Source organism: Ranitomeya imitator, chromosome 6 (genome assembly GCF_032444005.1).
Source record: "Ranitomeya imitator isolate aRanImi1 chromosome 6, aRanImi1.pri, whole genome shotgun sequence".
NCBI lineage: Eukaryota > Metazoa > Chordata > Amphibia > Anura > Dendrobatidae > Ranitomeya > Ranitomeya imitator.
The window spans coordinates 466,574,300-466,596,965 of NC_091287.1; the positions used below are offsets into that span (position 1 = coordinate 466,574,300).

General features: G+C 40.7%; 1 protein-coding gene across 1 annotated transcript in view; it reads left to right on the plus strand.

Moving 5' to 3' along the window:
• The window catches only part of LOC138643426 (putative leucine-rich repeat-containing protein DDB_G0290503), a 680,657-nt gene that overhangs the window by 192,237 nt on the left and 465,754 nt on the right, over positions 1-22,666 (plus strand). The window contains exon 12 of the mRNA XM_069732336.1: positions 13,211-13,457. Coding sequence (XP_069588437.1) covers positions 13,211-13,457 — 247 coding nt within the window. The remainder of the gene's footprint in view (positions 1-13,210; positions 13,458-22,666) is intronic.

Consider the following 22,666-nt stretch of genomic DNA (forward strand, 5'->3'; position numbering starts at 1 on the left):
CAATGGTGTACTCTACTGCTTGGCCACACCAATGGTGCACTGTACTGCTTAGCCACACCAGTAGTGCACTGTACTGTTTTGCCACGCCAAGGGTGCACTGTACTGCTTGGCCACGCCAAGGGTGCACTGTACTGTTTTGCTATGCCAAGGGTGCACTGTACTGCTTGGCCATACCAAGGGTGCACTGTACTGCTTGGCCATATCAAGGGTGCACTGTACTGTTTTGCCATGTCAAGGGTGCACTGTACAGCTTGGCCATGCCAAGGGTGCACTGAGCATCTGTGCTCGGTTTGAACAACAATGGACTTAATCCTTGTACCCTGCCAGGGAGGAACTCCTACGATCATCCTTTGATCCTGATTTTTGTCGCGATAATAGAAATCAGATTTTAATCACTTGTGTGAATACACCTGAAATCACCATGCATTTTTTCCCTTTCGCCACGACAGCACCCCACTGGAGAGAGGGATCCGCCCCGCAGGAAAAGGAAACCTACCGAGAAATAAAAGGGGGCGGTCCGCCTCTCCTCCTCAGTTTAGGTTTCCTGTTCCTGCGGGAACGTTCAGGAACGACAGGACATACCTGGGCTAGCATGCCGCCTGCGCGGTATCCTTGAGAACGGCAGGGGCTGCAGCTCAGAAGCAGCGTCGGGGGAGTTCCTTTAGACGGCTCCCTCCTCGTCTGGTGGAGCAGGCAGACGGTCGGGTCCGGGGAGGGCCGCCCGGCATCTTCTGCAGTGGCGGTACGGCAGCGTGAGGAGGCCGGCTGGTGGGGTAAGAAAGCGGCTGCACTCCGTTTTGCGGTCCGATGTGTGAATCCCTGACCGCACATGCGCCGACCGCCGCTATACAGGCTACCCCGGAAGTGGATAATTGACTTCCGGGGTGCCTAGGCCAGATCTAGGGCGGGGGAGCCGGCGCTGGTCCGCGCATGCGCACTACGTCGAAAAAAAAAAATGGGCGCACTATTTAAACTGCAAACCAACCGTAATACGGCGAGGCAGAGATGTCATCCCCAGGTGCCATGGACCCCACAGCTGGAGATCCAGTACCCCCCGCCAAAGATCACACCAGAGGATCCTCAGAGACCGCTCGTAAAAGCGACGGATCCAGAACAGGATCTCGGCCTTCTGATCCGGTACTATTCGCTTCACTGGGTGAGTGTTAACACTCTGCCTATTAAGCTGACGTTGTCTCCCTATTTCTCTCTTTTCTCTCTCTCTCGCTACTTATTACGCCTAGTCTAAAAGGCGACAAAAAACGAAGCATAAGGAATGCGCCTTGTGTAGCCAGCCCCTTCCGGACTCATACCCCAAAAAACTATGCAAAGACTGTTTTAAGGAAACAACACAGTGTCCGTTACGGACTTACGGGCCATTATTAGGGAGGAGCTAAAAAATATGACCCAGGAAAAACCGCGTAAAGCTAAGTCCAAAACACCGATACCTGTGTCAGACTCCGAAAGTGACCAGACTGTACTGTCAGAAGCCTCCCTATCATCATCATCATCATCCTCATCAGAGATCGAGGGACGCTCATGTTTTCCCTTAGACAGTGTGGACAATTTGGTAAAATCAATCCGAAATACCATGGGGTGTGAGGAGGTAAAGGGTGCGCAAACCACGCAGGAAATTATGTTCGCGGGTTTGGCAGAGAGAAAGAGGAGAAGTTTTTCCGGTTATACCAGCAGTGAAAGCATTAATTAAAAGAGAGTGGGAGAAACAAGATCAAAGAAGTTTTTTACCCTCCGCGTCTAAACGTAAATATCCGTTTAGTGACGAGGAGCTTCTTACATGGACCAAAGTCCCTAAGGTCGATGCAGTTGTAGCCTCTACCTCCAAGCAATCCACTCTACCTGTGGAGGATGCGGGACTTCTGGTCGATCCGTTGGATCGTAAGGCTGAATCATCCCTTAAGCGTTCTTGGGAAGCGGCTACAGGAATATTTAAACCTGCAGTAGCCAGCACTTGCGCTGCCCGGTCAATGATCATTTGGATTGATCAGTTAGACCAGCAAATTGAAAATAAAGGTTCAAGAGAGAAACTACGGGCGGCCATCCCCTTAATATGAGGAGCGGCAGCTTTTATGGCAGACGCATCTGCCGACACTCTTCGTTTAGCAGCAAGATCTGCAGGCCTTGTGAATAATGCCAGACGAGCGCTTTGGATGAAAAGCTGGAAAGGGGACGCGCAGTCTAAATCTAAAATATGCGCAATCCCATGTGAGGGTGAGTACATCTTTGGTAAGACCTTAGACGAGATACTCAAAAAGGCAAAGGACAGGAAGAAAGCTTTTCCTGATTCCTCTATTCCTTTTTACAGGAGAGCCTTTAAGAGGAGACCGTTTGGTAAAAGGAGGCAAACGGATAGGTCTACAACATGGACCACTAAAGAGGACAGACAAAGAGGTACCATGTTTAGAAGACCCAACCCCCCAAAAGACAATAAATTCTGAGGATATACCAGTAGGGGGCAGACTGAAATTTTTCGCCACTCAATGGGAAAAAGTAACATCTTGCTCGTGGGTTTTAAATATCATCCGATATGGAATTAAACTACAATTCTCTCGTGTTCCCCATCAGTCATATATTATAACATCCCTCAGCTAGCCTATACAACAACAGGCTCTAGAGCTTGAAATTCAAACCCTATTATCAAAACGGGTTTTAGTCCAAGTCCCTGAGGGACAGGAAGGCAGGGGATTCTACTCTCCCTTATTCCTGATTTCCAAACCCGACGGTTCTTTCAGCACCATCATAAACCTTAAAAACTCAATTCATTTGTTGAAAACCATACATTTAAGATGGAATCCATTAGATCCACTATAAAACTCCTCTTTCCAAACTGTATGATGGGGGGCATTGATTTAAAAGATGCTTATTATCACCTCCCTATCCATGACAGATACCAAAAATTCCTCAGAGTAGCAGTAACAATCAACAACGAGATTCGTCATTTCCAGTACGCGGCCATGCCCTTCGGCCTTTCAACAGCACCGAGGATCTTCACCAAGATAATGCTAGAGGTGATGGCCTACCTTCGCCAAAAGGAAACCTTAATTGTTCCCTATCTGGATGACTTTTTGGTCATAGGAAATTCAGTTACTCAATGTGCTGATCGTTTGGCTCACGCAATTTCCTCTCTACAGGATCTAGGCTGGATAATCAATACCAACAAATCCAGACTCACTCCGCTTTCCTGTCAGGCGTTCTTGGGGTTCCATCTAGACTCCATATCTCAAAAGTGTCTTCTGCCTCAGGTAAAAATACTATTGATCAAACACAAAGTCCTAGCTGCAATAAATAATCCACGTATATCCCTAAGACAAGCTATGTCCTTACTAGGATCCCTTATTTCTTGTATACCTGCAGTAAAATGGGCTCAACATCATACCCGTAGACTGCAACGCCAGATTTTACAAGAAGATAGACGGTTATTTGGTCACCTAAATGCAAAAATAACCTTATCACAGGAAGTTTTAACTTCCTTAACGTGGTGGCTGAATTCAGACCATTTGATGAGTGGTGTTCCATGGGTAATAGCGCCATCTCATACCATAACCACTGACGCCAGTCCTCATGGATGGGGCTCTCATATGGGGAATGATTTTTGCCAAGGGTTATGGAACATGGAGGAAAGCTGCAACTCCTCTAACGTTAAAGAATTAAATGCAGTAAAATACGCCCTATACCATTCTCTCCCACAGCTTCGAGGGAAAGACGTCAGAATCCTTTCCGACAACACCACCACAGTGGCATATCTAAACAGGCAAGGAGGCACGCGATCAGAGACTCTGATGTCTTCTGCTACAGAAATTTTGAATCTAGCAGAAAGTCACCTAACATCCCTTACTGCAGTGCATATAAGAGGAGAAAACAACCAGCAGGCCGACTTCTTAAGTCGACACACCTTGAAACAGGGGGAGTGGTGCCTAAACCAGCAGATTTTTCAGGACATAGTGTCCCTATGGGGTCGTCCTCAAGTAGATCTCTTCGCCACAAGAAGAAACAAAAAAGTCCGGAGATTTGCCTCCCTATCTCTAGCGGATCATCCGGACATTCTGGACGCTCTCCAAGCCCCTTGGCAGTTCAGTCTGGCATACGCTTTTTTCCGCCAATCATATTACTACCCCAAGTCATACGCAAAATCAGAGACGAAGGAGCGAGAGTGATACTGATAGCTCCATTCTGGCCCAAGAGACCATGGTTCTCGTGGCTGCAAACCATGTCGGTCTCAGATCCTTGGGTCCTCCCCTCAACACCCAATCTTCTCTTCCAGGGTCCGTTTTTCCACCCTCAAGTGGACAATCTACATCTGACGGCCTGGAATTTGAGAGGCAGATGTTAAAATCAAGGGGGTTCTCTGAGGGATTGATAAACACACTCCTCCAGAGTAGAAAACCTTCCACTACAAAAATTTATACAAGAATATGGAAGAAATTCCTACAATTCCATACATCTTCAAACACGTCAGAAATGCCGATACAATTTATCCTGGAATTTTTTCAAAAAGGGAGAGAACTTGGTTTAACTGTAAACACCTTAAAAGTTCATGTTTCAGCACTAGGAGCCCTCTATGGCCATAACATTGCGGGGGATAGATGGGTATCCCGATTTATTACAGCCTGCGAACGGATAAATCCAGTTAATATACCTAGAGTTCCTCCCTGGGATCTAAATTTAAGGTACTGTCACACTAGACGATATCGCTAGCGATCCGTGACGTTGCAGCGTCCTCGCTAGCGATATCGTCCAGTGTGACAGGCAGCAGCGATCAGGCCCCTGCTGGGAGATCGCTGGTCGGGGAAGAAAGTCCAGAACTTTATTTCGTCGCTGGACTCCCCGTAGACATCGCTGAATCGGCGTGTGTGACACCGATTCAGCGATGTCTTCACTGGTAACCAGGGTAAACATCGGGTAACTAAGCGCAGGGCCGCGCTTAGTAACCCGATGTTTACCCTGGTTACCAGCGTAAAAAAACAAACAGTACATACTTACATTCAGCTGTCTGTCCCTTGCCGTCTGGTTCCTGCACTGACTGCTGGCCGTAAAGTGAAAGCAGAGCACAGCCACAGCGGTGAGTCACCGCTGTGTGACTCACCGCTGTGCTGTGCTTTCACTTTCACTTTACGGCCAGCAGTGAGTGCAGGAACCAGACGGCAAGGGACAGACAGCTGAATGTAAGTATGTACTGTTTGTTTTTTTACGCTGGTAACCAGGGTAAACATCGAGTTACTAAGCGCGGCCCTGCGCTTAGTTACCCGATGTTTACCCTGGTTACCGGGGACCTCGGGATCGTTGGTCGCTGGAGAGCTGTCTGTGTGACAGCTCTCCAGCGACCAAACAGCGACGCTGCAGCGATCCGGATCGTTGTCGGTATCGCTGCAGCGTCGCTAAGTGTGACGGTACCTTTAGTTTTACAAGCCCTAACATATTCTCCATTCGAACCAATAGATTCAATACCAATCAAAAGCCTATCACTAAAAACGGCCCTCTTGGTAGCACTGACTTCAGCCAGAAGAATCAGTGACATCCAAGCTCTCTCTGTAGATCCACCTTTCCTGCTAACTTTTCAGGATAAGTTGATCCTTAAACCAGACCCTTCCTACCTTCCCAAAGTAGCAAAGAAATTCCATAGGTCTCAGGAAATAATCTTGCCCACTTTCTTCAGTGATCCTTCCACTCCTGAAGAACAGAGGTACCACACTCTAGATGTTAAAAGAGTAGTATTAAAATACATTGAAAGAACCAGTAGCTGGCGACAGTGTAGGGCTCTGTTTATTTCCTTCCATGGTCACAAGAAGGGTCATGGAGTAACAAAAAGCACCTTATCCCGGTGGATCAGAGAGTCTATCAGACTGGCCTATTCCGCGAGTAAAGAAAACCCTCCGGAAGGCATAACAGCGCACTCTACCAGAGCTATGGCATCCTCCTGGGCAGAAAGGGGAGAGGTCCCAATTGAGACTATATGTAAGGCCGCAACTTGGTCAAATCCCTCTACCTTCTATAATCACTATAGGCTTGACCTATCGTCAACTTCTGACCTAGACTTTGGCAGGACTGTCCTCAGCACGGTGGTCCCCCCCCTAGGTGATGGTCTCTGAAAGATCTCCAGTGGGGTGCTGTCGTGGCGAAAGGGAAAAAGCCGGATTATTTACTGGTAATACTCTTTTAGTGAGTCCACGACAGCACCCTCTTACATCCCTCCCTAGATTAATATAGTACTTACTATTGAGTAAAATTCTTTTTCATACATAAGCAAATAAGTTTTAAGAAATGAAATAAATGATATTTGCCTAATACTGGCGGTCCTCCAGGTACTCTGAAATCAAAACTGAGGAGGAGAGGCGGACCGCCCCCTTTTATTTCTCGGTAGGTTTCCTGTTCCTGCGGGGCGGATCGCTCTCTTCAGTGGGGTGCTGTCGTGGACTCACTAAAAGAGTATTACCGGTAAGTAATCCGGCTTTTTTTTATTCCCTTGATAAAATAATTTACCAGTTTATGGGATTAGGCTGCATGTGTCCTAAGCTGTGTTCCCATGTGGTGTCCAGAAGATGCATGAATAAGACATTGGCTCCCGCATGTGGTTTATCATCCATAGCCTGAAATCCCATGCCAGATATTTGCAAAAGGATCAGGATTTTTTTTTTTTTTTTTTTGAAGAGAAGGTCTTATAAAGGTTACTATCATCTTAGGGTATGTTTCCACGTTCAGGAAATGCTGCGTTTTTGACGCTGCGTTGAGCCGCAGTGTCAAAAGCGCAGCGTCCAGATGTTACAGCATAGTGGAGGGGATTTCATGAAATCCCGTCTCCACTATGCATTAAAAGACGCATGCGGCAGACCCGCGAAAACGCACATGTGGCGCGTCTTGTAAGAACGCAGCATGTCCTTACATTGCAGAAGCAACGCAAGGACAGCGCAGGTGACCTTCCAGTGACCTCAGGTGCAGATTTGGTCAGGATTTTAACTGCATAAAATCCTGACCAAATCCTGATGCAATGCTGAACGTGGACACATACCCTAAGACTTTCAATAATTTTATCCAGACACCAGCCACAGGAGGTGGAACTATGGAACAGTCTAGCGTAGAAATTAAAAGGCTTGTTTGGTGATCACTTATAGTTTAGTGAGGGTCCGACCTCTGGGATCCGCACTGATTGCCAGAACAGCGCACTATTATCTCCATTAGAATGGAGCGACAGATTGTATATTCGACTCCCACTATTTATTACTTGTGCACTGCTGCTCTTATCTAATGGGCATAAATGTCCCTTTTTGAGGATCAAAACTCCCAATTGTCAAACCCTCAGTATGGATAAGTTATCACCTATTCATTACTTGCTTTCATCGGAGAACTCTTTAATGGCCGATATGGAACCAGCGCAACAATCTGCACTAACTGCATCTGAACCTTTAAATATGCAACAAAGAAATTCTATATATTTCCAAAATTATTATTGCATTTTTATGTTTTTTACAGAGCGTGAACTGAAAAGCAGAATTTCTCCTATATCTTTGACCTGAATAACCATGAACCTCAGCAATAGCAATAACCACAACAATAATAGTGATAATTGTAATGATAATGTGGATGGGACAGGGAGAAAGCTAATTGTATTATTCTTTAATACTTGGACAAAATATATACTTATTTTATTTGCTGTCTACAGCAATTTAACTTCTTCAATGAAGGATGTTTAACATTTGAACCGAAAAAAACCCTAATTTCACGAATAATTAAAGGCTTGTGTTAAATACATAGACAGTCGTTTAAATTTAGATCTGCAATAACATTTACTATTATTCTCCAGGGCTTTGACTGCTTGACAGAAACAAAGTACTCTGGGATTAATTTCAAGAAATGGTGCCAACTGTGTGCAATTTGCTGTAATTAAGACATGAAAGAGTACTAAATATTCAGATTAAAAGAGCCATGATTGAATGTGATAGAGAATCAAGGTGTGGCAACAAGCCAATAAATACCAGTCCGTCACGATGAGTACAAAATATTAATTGATTTGAAACCTACGCCAATGAAATATTACAATAAAGCAAAGCAGATTAAACTAATTACAGCCCGGAGAAAAGAATTAAAAAGAAAACATTTTGAGTGATTCCTAAAATGAAATTTTACTTGTTCAGTATTCAACATGGCAAGTAGGAAAGAAATGTATTTGAGTAATTACTGAAGCGAGCTGGAATTATGTAGCTGCTGCAGATTTTTATATCCTTTGTTGATGACTTTTTCTAAAGTTCTTGTCTGCTTTTAGTCTCGTATTATAACTTTTTTTTGCACAATTGAATTAATTAACTAATTCATTTATTTACTTATACTGCTAAAGGGAGTTTGTGGGATCATAAGGACTGTATAAGCTGAGCACATAGCCTTGTCGGGGAAATAGCCCGTATAATAAAATAATCGCACTTTTAGGACTCGCTGAATTTTTGCTGTATCGTTTCTCCTTATGGAGAGTGACTCTCCATTAGGAGAAACGATACCCCTTAGACCCCAGTCCAGAGCCTCTCACCTAGCCAAATCAGTTCTCATGCTTCGCACTGACGAGGGCCAACAGCCCGAAACACCGTGTCTGCAAATTGAGATACTAATTTGGCTTTTATCCTAAGTCATATTGCACGACTCGTTAAAGAGTTGATTGTGACTTGTAGGATCGCTACTTCCAACAGGTGGCGCTATAGAGTTAAGTCCTCTTTTTCTCAGAAGAGGCAATTTGCATATGAATTTTTGCTGTGTTTTTTATGCGCATTATTCCCATGAAAAAAAGCAGCGTTTTACTGTCCCAGCAAAGTGAATAAGAAGCATTTGCGAAACGCGCGTCGAGGCAGAGGGACGCCGAGGAACTCCATACAGCTGAACTTAGGTAATGTCATACCACTTTATTAGCGGCATAATATCCACAAGCGCTGTGCAGTATCTTAGGGGATTTTGACGTTCATACCACATTCCATCTATCACTATGGAACACACTTGTGTTACTTTTATTGAGTGCAATAACTAGGGGCAGCATTGTTTATCTTTTCCCCATGTGGTGCACCTAGAATCTTTACAAATTAGAGCTGCTCACCACTTAGTGAATTCAGCGCATCTTGCCAGTAGTGTGCTGCTCCTCGCCAGAAATGTTACTCCAGTCGGGGACTGAAGCGTGATATACACCGCCACTTTTGATGAATTTGTTGAGCAGACATTGGCATGTTCCATCTTCTCCCCAGCTCCACCTTCTTTGGCAGTGCTGGCTGAAAGCGGCGTAAAAACGCCAAAAGTCACACGTTTTTGTACCACTTCACGTTGCAGATAAAAAAAAAAATTGCAATTTTCTCTGAGTATTTTCCATAAACACTTTGATGCATTGGTGTCAGTGCTGTTGGCTGTTGTTTCTCCATTTTTCTAGCATAATTTCCTTTCTTTTAATGGCTTATTTTGTAGAAAGTTTCCTCCATTTTTTTAAGCTGTCTTATTTTTTGATTTTTCCTCAACAACTTTGCTTTTCTGCATGTATTATATTGATTCACGATATGGGACTTTTTCAAATGTTACTATTTTTTTGGTGCATTTCACTCCAGTTTCTGCCTGGTGTAAGGCTTCTGGTGGATTTTTTTTTTTTTTTACTTTATTGCACTTTGAGACTAACATGAGAAATCTTCTAGGATTATGCACCTTTTTAAAAATTTGCCAAACCCATTAAAGATAAGAATAAAGAGCATTTTGATTATTTTGTGCCAAGTTTATGTACCACATTCGCTATTTTGATCAATTTGGTCACCGCAAAGAGATACCCCTTGGATCTCGGTCAGACGCCTCTTACACAGCCAAACCAGATCTCACACTTTGCACTGCCGAGGGGCAGTACCCCGAAACAGTGTCTGTAAATTGAGTTTCTGGTTTTGGCTTGTATCCTAAGTCATGTGACAAGGCTTGTTAAGGGGTCGACATTGACTTGTAGGATTGCTACTTTCTATAGGTGGCACTAGAGTTCTAGTCCTCTTCCTCTCTGAAGAGACAATTTGCTAAATGTAACCACCAACCTTAGTCTGCAATTTTCATTCCTTCATTCATTTTCCGACCCCATGATATGCAGTTTGCAATCTGAACCAAGTTTCAGATTTTTCTTTTGTGGGATTGTCTTTTGCTGGAATACATGCTGGAGGTGAGGTCTGTGTGTATATCGAGGATGCTGCTGTCTTCACAAATCCACATATCCCCTGGTAGCCTTCTATGATAGAAATATACACTTGTGCCCAGTTTGGTGAAGGTGACTAGTAATATCAACCCTCAACCCAAATTGGTCCTGAGCAGTGTGAGCTCTGCTTTAAATTGTACACATCTGACTGATTTTTATTTTAGGAAAATAGTCTGACAGGTTGACAGGTGTATATACTTTTTTTCTTTTTCTAGGGTTAGCCTCCATTTAAAGAGTAACTGTCATTTTAATTCTTATTTCATAAATCAATAGTACATGTGAAAATAAACAACTATGTAATATATCTTATCAGATAAATTTACTGCTTTCTCTGCGAAAATGGATCAGTTATTATCAAAATTCTCAATTCTGAGGTGAAATCTGTATTCAGCAAAGACGGACTGTTACATCACTGAGATAGGAGATGGCGGCTGCTACTGATAACATTCTATGTAGATGAGGGGGGAGGAGCTCTGTCTATGGCTCCTCCTTCCTCATCTACATAGAACGTTATCAGTAGCAGCCGCCATCTCCTATTTCAGTGATGTAACAGTCTGTCTTTGCTGAATACAGATTTCACCTCAGAATTGATCATTTTGATAATAACTGATCAATTTTCCCAGAGAAAGCAGTAGATTTCTTTGATAAGATATATTACATGGTTTATTTTCACATGTACTATTGATTTATGAAATAAGAATTAAAGTGACAGCTACTCTTTAAGCCTGGGATCCCATGTTACAGCGGCTGCACACGGCTGTCAGCCACACCCACCTGCGGTTATGAATGACAGTATGACAAGAGTAGGTGCACACTGCGTCTGTGCACTTAGCCTACAGTATACATTGACAGCTTTACCTGACATATACTGTAGTGTTGCAATAGGCCCGCTGTACACCAGACGGAAGCAAAAAACAATGGTTCATTCAGCCTATATCTCGCCAGTTTGTGCCAGTATGCATCAGTATGTGCCAGGTCTTTATGTACCAGTATGCATTGTTATGTGCCAATATGTGTGTCAGTATGGTAGGTGCCAGTACTGTATGTGCCAGTACTGTATGTGTCAGTATGCATCAGTATGTGTCAGTACGGTATGTGCCAGTATTTTATGTGCCAGTATGCATCGGTATGTGCCAGTATGTATCAGTATTTTATGTGCCAGTACTGTATGTGCTAGTATGTTTCTGTACAGTATGTGCCAGTACTGTATGTGGTGGCGCCGCAGACCTGAGGTATCTATGCCGCACTACTTGTATTTATTGTCCTATAAGCTAGCTTGGATGTGGGTGCTGGATGCTTTTTACCAGCGTAGTGTTATTTCCTATGTTTTGGATCACTAGCACACCAGTAATTGCTAGAGGGCTCTGTATTTGTTATTTTGAGCAATGTGTTAGCCTCCTATCTGCGGCCCCAGGTGTAGTTGTCACCTCCATTGTTTTCCCTCTATTATATTTATGTATTTTAATATTTTTCTTTGTATTTAATAAAGTTTAATCTTTTGATTATGATCCCCTCGTTTTGTGCAATGCTTATCTATAGGATATATCCAATGTAATTGCATGGGATTTTTCTTGCTAGTAGTCCCTGCACAGGCACAGGTGGTTAGTCTATAAACACGCTGTGTATTGTTCATTAACTTTGGTTATAATAAAAACAAGTACAATAATCTTAAACAATACAAGTCATAACTGGTACAGGAGGAGTGAGGACCCTGCCCGCGAAGGCTCACGATATGTGCCTGTTTGCGTCAGTATGTGCCAGTAGTGTATGTGCCAGTATGCGTCAGTGTGTGTCAGTATGCATCTGTATGTGCCAGTATGCGTTAGTATGTGTCAGTATCATATGTACCATTATGCATTAGTATGTGCCAGCACTGTATGCGTCAGTATGTGCCAGCAGTGTATGCGTCAGTATGTGCCAGTACCGTATGCATCATTGTGTCAGTATGCATCTGTGTGTGCCAGTATGCGTCGGTATGTACCAGTATGTATCAGTATGTGCCAGTACTGTATGTGCCAGTATGAATCAGTATGTGCCATTATGCATCAGTAATGTGCCAGTACTATATATGCCAGTATGCATAAGTATGTGCCAGTACTGTATGCATCAGTATTCATCTGTGTGTGTGTGTGTGTGCCAGTATGCGTTAGTATGTACCAGCATGCATAAGTATGTACCAGTATGTATCAGTATGTGCCAGTAGTGTATGTGCCAGTGTGCATCAGTATGTGCCAGTATGTGTCAGTAATGTGCCAGTACTATATATGCCAGTATGCATAATTATGTGCCAGTACTGCATGCATCTGTATGTGTCAGTATGCCATTTGTTGGATTGTACAGGAAAATGCAGTTCGTGCTGTGCCAGTGTCTATGGAAAAAAACAATGTTATTATTACTATTTTAGTGACTGCATAGTAAGATTGTTTATTTGCTTTGGTTTTGTCCTCAGTCTAGCATGCTTCTATAACGAATAGCTGCATCTATTGGGGCGCCTGAGAGTATACATGGACAAATAGGCAGCCAGCCCCTCCTGCATCCTCAAGGGAACGATTTGTAGCCCAGAATATAGTACAGTAGTAGAAGACCATGTGTGCTCAGTTATATGAGGCGTATCTATCCACACCCGGGTGTTATCTGCACACACAGATAGATGTTCCTAGTGTGTGGTGTCCAGCCTCATGCATCGCTCTCCAGCCGCCGTCTACAGTGACAATATACACAAGAACATTATGTATCTCAGTGTATCGTGTTCTGCATTGCCTCCCTCTACAATATACATATATTGCTTATTCTCTTATTCAGGTCCGCATACAATTGGTTCTGTATTATTTACGATTGTGTGCGTGTCGCCATGACACATTTCCGTTTCTGTAGTGGGACTGTATTTTCGGATGCTGTAGTATAAATGAGAGTGTTTTTTTTCCTGTCTGTCACACATACATGTTCTAGCTTGTGTATAGTGCTTTACTGTTCGTAGCTGCAGTTTCATTTTTTTTGTATGTTTTATCTTCACAGGCAATAAGCAAAAGAGATGACCTTCTGCGCAAATCGGAAGCCGATCTCCTGCAGGCAAGAAGCAGTATCAAAGAAAAGGCGTCGGAGGCAGAGCACCTTGACAGCGTGGTCAAGAAACTGGAAGAGAGGATCCAGGACGCAGAGAAAAAAATGTATCAAAAGGAGAAGGAAAGCCGTGTACTCAGAGGCGAGATAAAGGACCTCGGCGTGGAGCTCCAAGATGTGCACAAGCTGCACAGGGAGACAGGTAACTGCTGAAGGGTACAGGAATCGCCAGCGTCTACACCTCCGATGTGTTCACGTGTGCACACTTCATATCCGCCCCGACCACCTCAGCTGCCCCCTGGATACCGGCCTGTTATCAGCTTCTGCTGTGTTGTGCTGTCCCGCCCAGATGTCACATTTACATAAAATAGAAGAAATCTCATCCATTACACTTTTTGGGGGTAATTTGGTGATTTTATAAACATGTACTCTTTAATTTATTATATCTGGGTTACTTTATATATATATTTATAGGAAGCTTTTTCTAAGCAGCTTTATGTATTCCAGAGTGTGTTATTTTAATGTTTTCTTTTTTTTTATTCACATCATTATATAATATTTTTTCTTTTTTTTTTTGCTGGATCTTGTGGTTTTAGACGTGAGATCACTGGACAAATGTTCAACACAAAGATCCCATTACGGAGTGATTCATGGTTTCTATTTATTTATTTTTGCCGCATTCATAACTGTTTATCATCATTATTTTACTGTTTGCCAGAAGTGACTAAAACAATTGAACAAAATCAAAATAGTTTGGTTCTGAAGAAGAAAGTGGAAAAACACATGCAAGCTCCTCAGAGATTGATCTTCCTTTGTTTTATCATAAAGTGGGAGTTAGCAGATTTCAGTGCCCTGGCTGTCGCTCAAGTGTGATTCCCATTATATATGAGCACGGCTGGCTGAGGGGGAGACAAGTAGGGTCTCATTATTAGCAGCAGCAAGTGACAATGCTGCATAGGAAGCACACGGTCACATAGGCCCGGACTGTCTCCTGTGTCTAGACGTGGAAAAGCGACGCACCAAACACACATATACAGTATATATATATACATACACCAAACACACATATATATACACAGCACACACACATATACAGTATATATACACCACACACGCCACACATATATATATACTAGATGGTGGCCCGATTCTAACGCATCGGGTATTCTAGGATATGCATGTCCACGTAATATATTGCCCAGCGACGTAGTATATTGCCCAGTGACGTAGTATATTGCACAGCGACGTAGTATACAGCACAGAGCCACATAGTATATTGCCCAGTCACATAGTATATTGCCCAGCCACATAGTATATTGCCCAGCCACATAGTATATTGCCCAGCGACGTAGTATACAGCACAGAGCATATTGCCCAGCCACGTATGTCACAGGTTAAAAAATAAACATACTCACCTTCTGATCAGAGGGCCCCTTGTATTTCTATCGGCAGTTTCCGGTCCCAGGGTGTGATGACGTTGCGGTCACATGACCATGACGTCATCGCAGGTCCTTTCTCGCGCAGGGTCTGTGATGAGGTTGCGGTCACATGACCGTGACATCATGGCAGGTCCTTCTCCCATACCATCGTTGGCACCGGAACTTGCCGCTTGCATGGTGCGGTTACCGGAGCGTGGCGAGGTGCGGGAAAGGTGGCGGAAGGTGAGTATATAATGATTTTTTATTTTTGTTATTATTTTTAACATTAGATCCTTTTACTATTGACGCTGCATAGGCAGCATCAATAGTAAAGACTTGGTCACACAGGGTTAATAGCGGCGGTAACGGAGAGAGTTACCGCTGGCATTAACCCTTTGTGAGCGGTGACCGGAGGGGAGTATGCGGGCGCTGACTGCGGGGAGTAAGGAGTGGCCATTTTTTTCTGGACTGTGCCCGTCGCTGTTTGGTCGTGGCTGTTTGGCCGCGACCAATCAGCGACTTGGATTTCCTTGACAAAAGGAACCAATGAATATCTGGGACAGACAGAAGGACAGGCAGACGGAAGTGACCCTTAGACAATTATATAGTGTGTATATATATATATATATATATATATATATATATATATATATATATATATATATATATATATATATATATATATACTAGATTGTGGCCCGATTCTAACGCATCGGGTATTCTAGAATATGCATTTCCCCGTAGTATATGGACAATGATGATTCCAGAATTCGCGGCAGACTGTGCCCATCGCTGATTGGTCGAGGCAACCTTTATGACATCATCGTCGCCATGGCAACCATTATGACATCTACGTCGATACTGTGCCCGTCGCTCATTGGTCGAGGCGAATTCGCGGCAGACTGTGCCCGTCGCTGATTGGTCGAGGCAACTTTTATGACATAATCGTCGCCATGCTGTGCCTGTCTCAGAGAGGCGGGATTTCCAGGACAGACAGAAAAACCCTTAGACAATTATGTATATAGATACACCACACACACCACACATATATACTCCACACATGCACACACACGTGTGTATATATATATATATATATATATATATATATATATATATATATATATATATATATATATATATATATATACACACACACACAGATATATACACACACATATACGGTATACACATACATACACATGTGCACACATACACACACATATATACACATACAGACACAGACACAGTATGTATATACACACACACACCGTATATATGTGTGTATATATATATATATATATATATATATATATATATATATACACACACACCACACACACATATACACACATATATATATATATATATATATACACCACACACATATGCAGTATATATACACCACACACACATATACACACACACACATATATACACACACATATACTGTATACACACACTTATACACACATATGCACACTTACACACCACACATATACACATACACACACGCATGTATACAGTCATGGCCAAAAGTTTTGAGAATGATACACATATTAATTTTTCCAAAGTCTACTGCTTCATTTTTTCTAATGGCAATTTGCATATACTCATGAATGTCAGAGTGATCAGCTTAACAGCAATTACTGTACTTGCAAAGTCAATATTTGCCCAGAAAATGAACTTTAACCCCCAAAACACATTTCAACATCATTGCAGACCTGCCTTAAAAGGAGCAGCTAACATCGTTTTAGTGATTGATCCATTAACACAGGTGTGGGTGATAACTAAATGGCTCATGGAACAAAACATAGAGATTTTGGGTCCATGGCCTGGAAACTCCCCAGATCTTAATCCCATTGAGAACTTGTGCTAAATCATCAAGAGACGGGTGGACAAACAAAAAACAACAAATTCTGGCAAAATGCAAGCATTGATTATGCAAGAATGGACGGCTATCAGTCAGGATTTGGTCCAGAAGTTGATTGAGAGCATGCCAGGGAGAATTGCAGAGGTCTTGAAGAAGGGTCAACACTGCCAATATTGACTTGCTGCATTAACTCATTCTAACTGTCAATACAACCTATTGGTACACATAATATGATTACAATAATATTTCTGTATGTGATATAAACATCAGACAAACACTAATACAAACCAGAGGGCAGCAGGTCATGTGAAAATATACGGTAATTTTGGTGTAATTTTCAAAACTTCTGGCCATGACTGTACACATATACATATACACACACACACACATATATACGGACACATACATATATATATATATATATATATATATATATATATATATATACACACACATGTACACATATACACTCCCATATACCCACATACACAAAAACGTGACTGTATCATTACAACACGTACAGTGGAGCTGAGGTTCTCATGTGGCACAGCTGATATCAGAATGTGTTTCTTATCTGTGGTTTTCCATAACACCATATATAAATCTTCTTTATCTTAAGGGTAATATTTGCACCCAGCAGATTTGTTGCAGAATATCCGCTCCAGACATGTGAATAAGAGGGGCATGGATTTCTGTAGACTCCATTCTAATGAATGAGACACTTACTGAAATTTCTGCAGCAAATCTTCAACCTGTGAACATATCCTAATTAAGTAATAATGAACTAAAGAATTGGCAAAATGACAAATTTAGCTCTGCTGTACTGACATATTCAATAATAGCAGCACAGCCTTATTGACATTTCTGTGCAATCCAGTTCAATTCCCTTAATGGTTCTTTAAAAAAGAAAAAGAGATATATTCAGGTATATAAAAATTTACATTTTTAACTAATGTGCGTAAAGTCTATTTTTCTAACAAGCCTCTAACAGTGCCACCATATTTTTTTTTTCCGATTTGGTGATTATTACGGTAATACCCATACATGGGTAACAAAGGCGATAACCGGTATAGAATCACATCTAACAAAGGACCAAACAGTGGCTGCTCTTTATGTGAGATGAAGAGACTTTTTTATTTTATAAATGATAATAAAAATTGAAGAAAAGTCCAATTTTTTTTTCGCTGCAGATTTGCACACACGACACATCGGTGCCGGCTGAGACGGGTGATATCGATGCTTCTCACACATCTGGATCATTAAAGTCTTGATGACTTTCTTCTTTCTGAAGAACATAAGAGAAAGGAACAATTAGAATATATATATTTTTTTTTTCTTTCTGAAATTCAGACGCAAATTATGTGATGCTCTACTACGCTTGAATTGTGCACCGCGTGTGCTTCTGTCTGCCATGTAATAGTGCATTTCTCAGTGTTAATTCAAGGAAAATAAGTCTCCCTGCCTGTCATACCTTGGATCCACGGTGAAATGAAATCCCACAATGAGATCCTGCCGCACACCTTTACTGTCAGCCCTGTCTCCGCGCCTGTCACCTGACAGCAATTCCTTCTCGGCCGTCTCTCCCTGTGCACCTTTTATAAAGGCTAAGACTGGTGATCTAACCGTGCTGACGATTTCTACAGTTTGCAGCCAAACACCTAAATAAAATAGTTCTGAGCCGAGCCGTATACATAGAAATACACCGGACCAGTGGGGTCTATATAAACTGCACGCAGACCACTGTATTTTTAGGTGACAGCCACATTGCTTTGACTGATGACTTTTAATCCTCCCTATTAAAATAAAATCTAATTATATATATATATATATATATATATATATATATATATATATATATATATATATATATAATCCCTGTATGTATCATATTTGTCCTACAATTCAAGAGTCTAAATAAACCTTTAGGTCTATAGGAAATACCACAGGAGTAAATATAACAATAAAAAAAAAAAACACTGGCCAAAAAAAAAAAGGCTTCCCGTCCTCTAGTGAAATATTAATGAAGTCATTGGGAATGTTATAGACAGACAATGTCAGCACCTTCATTTTCCACTTCCCTATTCACAGCCTGGCCAGATACTTGATTCTAGATAAAACCCCTAGAGGTCTCCTGCAAATTCTTTTTCAATACAGCCAGATCATTGCAGATAATTGTATTACACGGGATATTGATCCGAAATCACCGTTCACCGGAAAACCTTCATGTATATACAGCGTGCGTATACATAGAGACAGCGATTATCAGAGCAGTGCGGTTTATTGTCGGTGTATTGTGGAGTGTTTTTTTATTTTATTTTGTATTTTTTTTTATAAATGCGTGTGATTCACCTGTACTGGAAAGCAAGGTGGAAACATCAGAGAAATTACCACTTTACAAGAATCTATTGATCACTTTAAATCAAAGGAGTGTGTTTGACATGAGATTACCTGGCAGTTTGAACATTAGGTACACTATGTTATGGCTCGGGGCGGTTGTAAGTCTGCCAAAGGGATTGTAAATAAAGCATGCAGCTGCCAGTGCCTCTGGCCTGGGATCAACCGGCGCTCAAGACCAGGGCAGAGGTAAACGGCAGCTCGCTTAACCCTTCCCAGACGGCCGGGCGAGCTCAGTGTCCAGGCGCGCCTTCTAACCGGCTCCTCGCCGCCTTACAGCTGCAGCGTTTCCTTCTCCAAAATGACACCTGTATCACAAACTTTATTGTTTGATTTTATTTTATAGCGTGCGACTCTTTGATCCCCTTTTTGTTGGGTGGGGGGGTGTAAAGGGCCTATTCTGAATGTATACATATAGTAATGACCTTTTACAGGTATAAAAGAATCAAATATCTGCACACATTATATACAGCTGCAGCAGAGCTAGATATGCCTTTAACTGTTTCCTGACTGTATCTTAATATGCGTAGGTATATACGTGTATGTTTGTTTTTATATGTATTTTACTATAATTAGGCATATATTTGAATATAGGCACATGTGTATATACTGTATGTATATATGTTTATATTTGTGTTTGCACATATATAAAATATAACACATCATTATAATATATTATACAGCACATATGTGTATACATGTATGCACATGTTTATATTCATGTGTTTGAACGAATATATTATAAATACCGTATGTCATAATACATGTACAGTATATGTCTATTCATGTAGATATGTATACATACATGCACATATGCTTATATTTTTGTATTTGAACTGATATATAATTACACATATATCATAATACATGCATATGTGTACATATGTTTATATTTGTGTGTTTGTATGGATATATTGTATAATAAATTATTAATATATTGTAATACATGCAGATATGTATAAATATATGCACATATGCTTATATGTTTGGGTTTACACTGATATATAATAAATTACAAATATATCATAATACATGTATACATATATGCACATATGTTTATATTTGTTTTTGGATGAACATATTATAAATATATCATAATTTATGTATACATATATGCAAATATGGTTTATGTTTCCATTAATATATTACATAATAAATTATAAATATGCTATAATTGTATATGTGTATACATGTATACACGTATGTTTATATTTGTAGGTTTGGATGAATATATGATATAAAAAATATAAATATTTTATAATATATTTATATGTGTATATATATATATATATATATATATATATATATATATATATATATGTTTGCACATATGTACTGTACATATAATTATACATATTTTATAATACATGTATATGTGTATGCAGATATATTTGTGTTTGCATGTATTTATAATAAAGAATGATACATAAATTAACATACACATGGACACCTACAATAATACAGGTTTTTACATAGATAAGCTTTCTGAGATGCCAAATGACAGTTAAACACATATTTTGCTCGGCTGTGTCTATATATATATATATATATATATATATATATATATATATATATATATATATATATATATATATATCACAGGTATTTTATTTTTGTCATCATTATTTTTTAATATTTATGTTCCGCTTAGAAGCATTCAGCTCAGGCGTTCGCTCTCCGCATCCTGTATTTTTTCAGCTACTTTATATTACAGATGTAAATATAAGATTTGCTGTGTATACTCTCGGGTTTGTGATTTCAGTAGCTATTTTTGCTGCGTGATAGACTTTGAATTATGCGGTTAATGTTCTCATGGTAAAGAACATTCATATATATGCGGATGGTTTGTATATAGTCTTCCCAGGGAAGCAGCTCTTGATACACAAATTCAGCAACTGCACCGTCCGAAATCTTTTTTTTTTTTTTTTTTATATATACTAAAGGGAATCAAATGGGCTTTTTCTTTTCCCCTAAATGCGTCCAGTGCACCCTACCTACTACTCTGAACACGACGCTGGTCATTGGGAAAGCTGTAGCCCGCTGTTCACGTGAATGAGGTTTTTTTCACCAATGCTTTCTGCTGCTACCTATCTTAAATTTCAAGTAATTTCCCTAATTCAGACACACACTTATATATTGTATACATAGGTGAGTACAATATCCTGCTGGGAAACTCAGGAAAAGAGATTGATTTTTTTTTTTTTTGAGCTGGATGTTTTCTACATAAGCTGATACACACCTGGTAAAGGGAACAAAATGTTGCCTCATCTAAAACATTGGAGGCTTGACACTTCCAAAGCCCAAACCATGGCTTCAGTGGTGGAGGAGAGGCTGATTTACTGTGTGATTACATGTCCTTTATTGGGTAATGGCAGCACTTTCTCCCCCTCTCCCCTTTCCCCTTAGTGAGATTTTGTTTTACAGCCTGGAGGGTTTATCTTAGATTTTGAAAGGAGTCTCACTTGAAGTTGTTCATTAGATTGCGTCCGTATTTCAACACGTGTTGAAATTATTAAACATTCCACTCATTTGCTCAAAGAGATGCAGATGGACTGCGGAGTTAACCCCTTCATTGTCCTTCCTGGACATTCATTATTCGGCCTCAATCTTGTTCACTTGCATAGACATAGTGTGTGTGTGTGTATATGTATATATATCATACACATGTGTTAATGCCATGTACATGTATTTACAGCATATGGGCTCCAAAGTGATCCACCATATATGCACACTGTATATAAATAAGTGTGTGTGTGTGTGTGTATATATATATATATATATATATATATATATATATATATGTGTGTGTGTATATATATGTGTATATGTGTATATATATATATATATATATATATGTGTGTGTATATATATATATATATATATATATATATATATATATATATATATATATATATATATATACATACACACACACAGGCACAATTGGCGGTTCTTGTTTCCGTGCCCATGGTTTCGCACCACGTGAAGGACCTGCTGCAGATGGCACACGTGCGCCAGTGTGCATACAGGGCATTAATTGAGCAGTAATATGAACACACGACACACAGCCCCATTGGCAAATATATTAAATGTCACCATTGTCATATGCTAATTGCAGAAATAAACAGGTTTAATGATTACGGAATTAAGCTAATTGAGCTGATTAATTAATGGTGACAGCCTAGAGCAGAATTGTCAACCGAGGTGATAAATTGGTTGGAAATACACTCCGTTTGGTGTATTTCCTAGAAAAAAACATCAGACGTCTGTCCCATGTGTACTCACAGATGTTCATTACTTTCATGTCTGTACCAGAAATATTAAGAAATCTGAAACGATGCCAATCTCAATTGTTTTATCATTTGCACAGAAGATATGTAAGACTATTGTTTTGTTTTGTTTTTTGTTTTATTTAGTTTTTTTCACGATTTGTTTGTATCAAATTTACCTACGATTCAATCGAAAAAGAGTACAGTGTGAGGGTGTAACAGAAGTTTTGCTGTCTCCACCGCTGCTCTTCTTCTATATCTATCCTTTTAAATGTGATTGGCGATGCCATGTGATACTGTAAATCTGGAAGATACATGGAGTGCGCTCCCGCTCACCAGCAGATGTTGGAGATATCCAGCTATATGATATCCACCTTTCCAAGACACATGATGATAATTCACTGAGTTAAGATGCTTGTCTCACGCCTTCAGGCAAGTTGAGAAAAAGAAGTGCAGGGCT